Raw genomic sequence first — 7,683 nt, forward strand, 5'->3', positions numbered from 1 at the left:
GGGGTGAGATGACTCCCAGTGGCCAGGGACGACGCCCCCCGACTCTGGACCCCTCTGGAGGGGGCACTTACAGCAGGTCCGTCAGCACCAGGGGCTCCTTTCTCACCAGCGGGGCCAGGGGGACCAGGGGGACCGACTTCACCGGGACGCCCAGCGGGGCCAGTCTCACCACGGGGGCCTTTGCTGCCTTCTTTGCCAGCAGGGCCAGGAGGGCCAGGGGGTCCAGCATTTCCCTGGATGGGGAGAATTGCGACTGTCAGAGTCCAGCAGATTCTGGGGCATTCCTGAGGCCTCACTCAGGCCCACCACACTCTTGACAGCCTGAGTCCCACACCTTCCCAGACCAGTGGAGTCTCCACACGGACACTTACAGAGGGGCCGGGGGGACCGACTCGGCCAGCAGCACCTGGGAAACCAGTAGCACCCTGGAGAAGAGGACAAAGAAGTGATCAGAGGGAGAACAGTCCCTCACCTGGCCCAGCTGCCCCACCTCCGAACGCTGCCTGGGGGAAGCTTCAGTGGAGAGGCAGAGTGGGTACTCACAGGGGGACCAGCGCTGCCACGAGCACCTTTGGGTCCGGGAGCACCAACGTTACCCTGGAGGAGAACACAGAGGCATCAAGGCTGGGCCGACCCTGGGTCCAGCCTGCTGGCAGCTTGGGCCTAAACAGTGAGATACTCACAATGGGGCCAGGGGGCCCAGCGGGTCCAGCAGGGCCGGGGGGACCAGCGTCACCTTTAGCACCAGCATCACCAGGTTCGCCTTTAGCACCAGGTTGGCCATCAGCACCCTGGGGGAGGACGGAGCATGGTGAGTGGAGGAGAGGTCCATGCTCACCCAGGAAGTCAGCCTAGAGGGCACCGGAACTCCACGCAAGAAGACGCTGTCAATGGGAGGCAATCTCCCCTCCACCTGCCTCTAAACCCGGCCAACGTCTCTGTCCTCATCCAATCACCCAAGGCCCCAGGTCCTAGTCGGGGATGGAAGATAAACAGGATCTTGGTACTCACAGGGGGGCCAGCGAAGCCAGCAGGGCCGGGGGGACCAGGCTCACCACGGTCACCCTAGAAGAAAAGGAGGCAAATGGAGAGAGGCCCTGATTTGGGGGAAGGCAGGTGGGGATGGACAGGAGGGTGGGGAAGAGGGCCTGAGGAGCACTGCCCAGGGACCAGAGCAAGTGGGAGCTAAGGTGAGAAGGGACAGGAAGAGGGCTGGGGGCAGCATGGAGAGAAGGGCCAGGTGCGGGCCCTTAACCAGGTCTTCTGTACTTACGGGGGCACCACGAGCTCCAGTGGGACCGGCTGGGCCGCTAGGACCAGCTTCACCCTGAAAGGAAGGGACAAGAGGCTCAGGATCAGGGTGCCACACTGAATACTCCTGCCCGATGACCCCAGGAGAGTCCTCGTCCCTCCTGGTCACCCCACCGTTGGGTGGCCAGGTTGGAGTGGCAAGAGCTGCCTCTGCAGCAGAGCCGTGCCCAGGCTCACGAGGGAAGCTCTGTGTTAGGGAAGAAGGTGAGAAGTGGGCCATCTCACCTTGTCACCAGGGGCACCAGCGGGGCCAGGAGGACCGATGGGACCAGTCAGACCACGGACGCCATCTTTGCCAGGAGCACCATCAGCACCTTTGGGACCAGCATCCCCCTAAAGATACAGGAAAGCCTGAGACTTCTGGCATGGGGCAAGGAGGTGACCTTCAGCATCCTGCTTGTGTCTGGGACCTCTCCCCAGCTTATGTTTGCCCTGCCCCCACATGTGCAAAGAACACAAGATCTTTCAGGGGAAAGACGCCTATGTGGGGATTCCCAGGAAAGACCTGGGTTCCATCCCTGGGTCAGAAAGATCCCCTGGAGAAGGAAACTGCAACCCACTCCAGTATTCTTGCCTGGGAAATCCCATGGATAGAGGACCCTGGTGAGCTACAGTCCAGGGGTTGGACAGAGTTGGACACGACTGAGTGACTAACACTTTAGGCTAAGAAGCTCCCAGATAAGGGATCCCTAGTCTAGGAGGCACCCACTACTGCTTGTCGCCATGGTAACACATGGGAAGGGCAGGGCCTGAACTATAGGTAGGTGATAACCAAGAGGCCAGAGAAGGAGGATTAAGAAGAGGAAAACACCCCAGGGAGCAGAAAGAAAGATGCTGAGGGATTCAAAGCAGAGAGAGATGGGAACTACACAAGGCTCGAGGGAGGGGGAGTTCAACTTACTCTGTCACCCTTAGGGCCTGGAAGACCAGCTGCACCTCGTTCACCAGGCATTCCTTGAAGGCCAGGGGCACCCTGGCTACCGGGGGCTCCAGGGGCACCAGCATCACCCTATGTGACAACCAATAAGGCTGGAGTGAGACTTGGGATCTCAGAACTAGGTCTAGGTCACAACTTTGAGCCTCCTCTTAGTTCCTCCCAGGCTTGGTCCTGAGGCCAAAGACAGGCACTAGGGCTCACAGCCCAGAACTTCAGGCTGCACACGGACCCTACCCTAGTCTTGTCCCTCCACCCCTCCCCAACATCTAGCTGGCTTTGGTCCCAGCCAGGCAGCCCCCACCACTGAAGGGTGAGACCCAGTCCCCGTGCTGCCCTTACCTTAGCACCATCGTTGCCAGGGGCACCATTGGCCCCACGGGGACCTGCAGGACCGGGCGGCCCTTGCACACCACGCTCGCCGGGGAAACCTCTCTCGCCCTGGAAGGGAAGGACAGGGTGTGTGATGGTGGCTCCAGAAACAGGCCCAGGTTCAAGGCATCTCTGTGATGCAGGAAGAGGCTCTACTTACTCTTGCTCCAGAGGGGCCGGGGGCACCAAGATCTCCAGGAACACCCTGAGGGGGAGCAAGGGAGAGACAGTGAGCAAAACCCACCTTGGCCCTCCCCACTAGAAAACATTCTTGCCCGCCTGGGAGCTAGCCCTTAGAGTCTGTGATTAGAGACCAACCCCTTCTGAGCACTGAACTGGGATTATCCTTCCTCAGGATGCATCACCTTTCCTGAACTTGAGGTTGAGGGAAAGCCAGAGTATTCCAGTAGCTCTAAAAAGAAGTCATCCAGACCCACAGCCATACAGCTCCCTCCCGATCCTAGCATGCAGGGGTGCAGCTCTGTGCTCCCCTCTGTGTGGCGCCCTTCACGATGGGAAGCCCTTCCTCAAGTCTAACCTTACTCCCTTTAGCTGATGGCTATGTGCTTAGCTAGGAGGGCTGGACTCTCCCTCGGTATTGCCTGCACTCCCCATCTCTTCAGCCAGCTGGTACACCTTACCTGTTCACCAGGTTTGCCTGCTTCACCAGGAGGACCAGCAGGGCCGGGGAGACCCTGTAGGTGGGAAATGGGGGAGGGAAGAATGCGCTTAGAATCTGGAAGAAGTGTTCCTCACACCCTTCTCCCAATACCCTGACAGCGTGAGACCTCACCTGGAATCCAGGGGAGCCAGCAGGGCCTTGTTCGCCTCTCTCACCAGCGGGGCCCTGCATGGAGGGAATACTGTGGTCATGAGAAGGCCCAGGAGAAGGGGGCAGGGGGCTGGCCCACAGCGCCCCCCTCCCTAGGCCTCCCTGTCAGGGACACTCACAGCAGGTCCTGGGGGTCCCTGAGCTCCAGCTTCTCCGTCTTTGCCAGCAGGACCCTGGGGAAAGAGTGAAAAAGGGGTTAGAGTGGTGAGGTGGGTGGGCAGCTGAGGAAGACAGCACAGGTAAGGGGCCTGGAGCTGGGGGTCCTGATGCCCTAGGGATGGGCTGGAGCCTCATATCCCTTCTGCAGGATATAGGGATGGGACATGGGCGGGAAAGGGACGGGGACCAAAAGGAGATACTTACAACAGCGCCAGGGGGTCCAGGAACACCTCGCTCTCCAGCTTTTCCAGGCTCTCCCTGGGGAAAGAGAGGTAGGGCTGAGGGAGTTGAAGTGGGCAACCAGGCCTCCTGGGTCCGTCCTGTTTACTTTGAGTGGAATTTTTAAGGAGCTTTTTCATCTATCAGCTCTGGCCCCTGAGGAAGGCCTCTGTTGGCTTCGACTGCTCCATCTTTTGGCCTCTCCCTGAGCCCTGTCCTCCCAGACGACCTGCCCCTTAGGCTCCTCTCTCACCCACTTCCCTTTCTTCTCCCCATCGTATGCCTTCAGACACCTGAGCTCTGAAGGGCTTTTATTCCTTTGAAATCTCCTTTTGAGCCTCAAAGAACTCACCAAGATTTGGGGATGACTATCATGTAAAAGGCCCATCCTATCCCCAAGTGTGTGTGGGGTGAGGAGGGGGCAATAATACTTATTTCCAGGGATAGAGCAATGGTAGTGAAGCCAAAGAGAGGTCTCTCATTCTATGGAATAGGGAAACTGAGGCCCAGAGCGGGGCAGTAAGTGGCCCGAGGCCACATAGCAAGTCAGTGGCAGAGCTGGGCCCAGACCCTGGACTCTTCCCCCCACGCTTACCCTCACCTCAAGTGTGTATGTCCTTGTAACACACTCCCTGAATACTTACAGCAGCACCTTTAGGTCCAGGGAAACCCATCACGCCAGCCTGACCACGGGCACCGGGAGGGCCTGGGGGTCCAGGGCGGCCATCTTGACCGGCGGGACCCTGAGGATGGAAGGGACATGAGCAGAGGTGAGGACAGAGGGTGAGAGGTCAGGAGGCAGACAGGGGGCTGGAGGAGGGATACTTACAGGGGGGCCAGTTTTGCCATCAGGACCCGGGCTGCCAGGGCTTCCAGTCAGACCCTAAGGGGGAGGCAGACAGGTGTGAGTGGAGTGGAGGATACAGGTGGTGGGAGAGGGGCGGTAGGAAGGTGTAGGCCGGGGGGAGGACATTCCAGAAGGCAGATCTGTGATCCTGCTCCAGAGCCCACACAGGATGAGCAGGGTCCTGGGCCACTAACAGAGAACAATAAATTCGCTGGGCAGAATGCTGGACTCTCACCTTGGCACCGGGCAGACCAGCTTCACCGGGGCGACCAGCTTCACCAGGAGAACCTTTGGGGCCAGCAGGGCCAGGAGCACCGCGTTCACCAGCAGGACCCTGGTTGGGAGAGTCACAGCAACAATTAGGGTCTCAAGTCTGGGCCACTTCATCATGGGCTGCCGTCTTCCTCCTCCTGGGCCATGGGGCTGGGTGCTGTGAGGGGCACTGGTGGTGGTGGGACGGTCAAGGTGAGCTGAGCGTGACGAGGTCGGCAGCCCCAGTGTGGGCACTAAAAGACTGGGCGGTGGGGCTGGGAGGAGGCCGACTACATCCGGGAGAGGAAGGGAATGTCCAGGGAGCAGCAGGGTCAGCCTCCCAGTCATGATGAGAGGTTTACCTTGGGACCAGCAACACCGTCGGCGCCAGGGAAACCACGGCTTCCAGGTCCGCCCTGGGGGAGGAGAGGAGGTCAGTGAGCTCAGACACGTGGGCACCAGATTGGCACTGGGGTGAAGAAGGGGGCACTTACACGCTCGCCAGGGGGTCCAGGCAGGCCAGCAGGTCCAGGTTCACCTCGGGCTCCTCGCTTTCCTTCTTCCCCAGCGGGGCCAGGGGGGCCTTGAATACCAGTGGGACCCTGGAGAGGGCAGAGAGGAGGGGGCAGCCTACAGTGAGGGGCTGTCCTGGTGCCAGTTTCAGAGTTGTCTTGAGGCTGGGTCTCCAGCACCGGGGGTTCCCTTTCCTCCCTGGACCACCCCCAGGGGCTTCTGGGGTAGACAGATGGAGCTGTGAAAGGACTTACGGGTTCTCCCTTGGCGCCAGTGTCTCCTTTGCTGCCAGGAGCACCAGGTTCACCCTGAGTAGGGGGGAGAAGATGAGTGGAGAATGGGTACAGTGCTCAGTTGGCCTGGCCCATCATGCTTCCCAGACAAGGGCCTCAGATCAGCATAGGAGGCGGGACAGAAGAGAGACAGCGGTACTTACGCTGTTACCCTTGGGGCCAGGGGGGCCGCTGGGGCCCTGGGGTCCAGAGGGGCCTCGGGCACCAGGGAAGCCAGGAGCACCAGCAATACCAGGAGCGCCCTGAGGGAGGCCAAACAAATTGAGCCCAGGACTGGAGGGCAAAGGCAGGTGGAAGGCGGGTACCGGGGGCGGCTCTGAAACCTGCAGGATACTTACATTGGCTCCTTTAGCACCAGGCTGTCCATCAGCACCAGGGTTGCCCTGTGCCACAGAGAGAGGTGGGTGAGTGAAAGGCAAGGACTCTGAGTTAGGGAGGAGCACGGGAGCACTGAGGAAGTGATACTTACAGCAGGGCCAGCAGCACCAGCAGGGCCAGGGGGGCCAGGCTCACCACGTACACCCTGGGGACCTTCAGAACCTCGGGGTCCTTGGGGACCACCTTCACCCTGGATTGGAAGAAAAGATATGCCAGAAGTCACCCTGGGAACCCAACCTCACCTCCAGATGGCAAGGGGTGAAGGGCCAGGACAGGAGACCAAGAGTCATGACTCTTAAGATCAGAGAAGAGACCCCCCAAGACAAAGATGCTGGGGACTCAGCTTCTCTCTTGATTCTGGGTCCTTCAGGTTTCGGGAGCAAAGAAATGCCCACCCCTTGGCCCATGGGAGCTCTGCTCATTGGAGGGTGGGGGTCTCACCTTAGCACCCACAGCACCAGGGAAACCAGGAGGACCAGCGGGGCCAGTGGGACCCTGTGAATAAAAGGGCAATGTCAGCAAGAAGGAAGATGGCAGCCGCAAGTCACAGCCTGGGACAGAAGAGGTCCTGGGCTTGAGACCTGGCCCTGATGTCAGCCACAAGAGCTGACACTGAGACGCCTCCCCAGTCCCAGGCACTGGAGTCTAGAGGCGGTACTCACAGGGGGCCCAGCAGCACCAGTCGCACCATCATTTCCTCGAGCACCCTGCAGAAGAGCAGAAGTCCCAGTTACATTCACTGAGCGCTGGTCAGTCCCTTTAGCTCCTAAGGAACGCTTTCCAGAGCTCTGGGTTCCCCAAAGGGCCAGTACTTACAGCAGGGCCAGGGGCTCCAGGGCGACCTCTCTCACCAGGCAGACCACGGGGGCCCTGAGAACAAAACCAAGAGGAGCCAAATGAGATGGAGAACACCCCCTTCTCCCCAAGCCCCCATCTTGCTCCTACACCCTGCTCCCTCCCTTCCTTCCAGAACTGGACACACTCACCATCTGACCAGGAGCTCCATTTTCACCGGGGCTACCAGGCTCGCCCTACAGAGCAGAGAATGGAGTGAGGAATCTGTTCTAGGTGGGACTGTGGAGGAGGGGAATGACCATGACCGTCACACAGCATCTTACCTTGGGGCCAGCAGGACCAGCATCTCCCTTGGCACCATCCAAACCACTGAAACCCTAAGATAGGAGGAAGGGCCAACATGAGACCCTGTGGAGACTGTGGACCACCCTGACACCCGCCCAGCCCAGAGAAGGAGCCTCAGGAGGTCATCACATCTATCCCCCTGTGTTTAAGCTAGACTAAACCCCAACTGACCCAAGATGTCCCTCCCTCCCTTTATTGGGATTTCTTTCCCAATGAAGGGAAGTTCTCTTGGAAATTTACTCTCTGTCCCTTGGAACTTCTTATGTAGCTACCACCCAGCATGATGCATGCCAGGATCCTCTGGGGAAAGGACTAGAATATGACACTGGGACTTTGGGAACTTAGATGATACAAAGGAGACTCACTCTGTGTCCCTTCATTCCAGGGAGGCCAGCTGTTCCAGGCAATCCCCGAGCACCCTGGAGAGAAAAGA

The 7,683-nt window shown here is 59.3% G+C and overlaps 1 protein-coding gene across 1 annotated transcript in view; it reads right to left on the reverse strand.

Annotated features, from left to right (window-relative positions):
* Positions 1-7,683, reverse strand: part of COL1A1 (collagen, type I, alpha 1) — a 16,854-nt gene that overhangs the window by 4,351 nt on the left and 4,820 nt on the right. Inside the window, exons 11-39 of the mRNA XM_010842787.1 lie at positions 7,616-7,669; positions 7,229-7,282; positions 7,097-7,141; positions 6,927-6,980; positions 6,773-6,817; positions 6,552-6,605; positions 6,202-6,300; positions 6,071-6,115; positions 5,876-5,974; positions 5,694-5,747; positions 5,421-5,528; positions 5,289-5,342; positions 4,910-5,008; positions 4,657-4,710; positions 4,472-4,570; positions 3,813-3,866; positions 3,569-3,622; positions 3,411-3,464; positions 3,259-3,312; positions 2,778-2,822; positions 2,588-2,686; positions 2,213-2,320; positions 1,537-1,644; positions 1,274-1,327; positions 1,012-1,065; positions 684-791; positions 544-597; positions 372-425; positions 72-233 (exon numbers count right to left, since the gene is read on the reverse strand). Coding sequence (XP_010841089.1) covers positions 72-233; positions 372-425; positions 544-597; positions 684-791; positions 1,012-1,065; positions 1,274-1,327; positions 1,537-1,644; positions 2,213-2,320; positions 2,588-2,686; positions 2,778-2,822; positions 3,259-3,312; positions 3,411-3,464; positions 3,569-3,622; positions 3,813-3,866; positions 4,472-4,570; positions 4,657-4,710; positions 4,910-5,008; positions 5,289-5,342; positions 5,421-5,528; positions 5,694-5,747; positions 5,876-5,974; positions 6,071-6,115; positions 6,202-6,300; positions 6,552-6,605; positions 6,773-6,817; positions 6,927-6,980; positions 7,097-7,141; positions 7,229-7,282; positions 7,616-7,669 — 2,079 coding nt within the window. The remainder of the gene's footprint in view (positions 1-71; positions 234-371; positions 426-543; positions 598-683; positions 792-1,011; positions 1,066-1,273; positions 1,328-1,536; positions 1,645-2,212; positions 2,321-2,587; positions 2,687-2,777; positions 2,823-3,258; positions 3,313-3,410; positions 3,465-3,568; positions 3,623-3,812; positions 3,867-4,471; positions 4,571-4,656; positions 4,711-4,909; positions 5,009-5,288; positions 5,343-5,420; positions 5,529-5,693; positions 5,748-5,875; positions 5,975-6,070; positions 6,116-6,201; positions 6,301-6,551; positions 6,606-6,772; positions 6,818-6,926; positions 6,981-7,096; positions 7,142-7,228; positions 7,283-7,615; positions 7,670-7,683) is intronic.

This window comes from Bison bison, unplaced genomic scaffold (assembly GCF_000754665.1).
Source record: "Bison bison bison isolate TAMUID 2011002044 unplaced genomic scaffold, Bison_UMD1.0 scf7180017864180, whole genome shotgun sequence".
Lineage (NCBI taxonomy): Eukaryota > Metazoa > Chordata > Mammalia > Artiodactyla > Bovidae > Bison > Bison bison.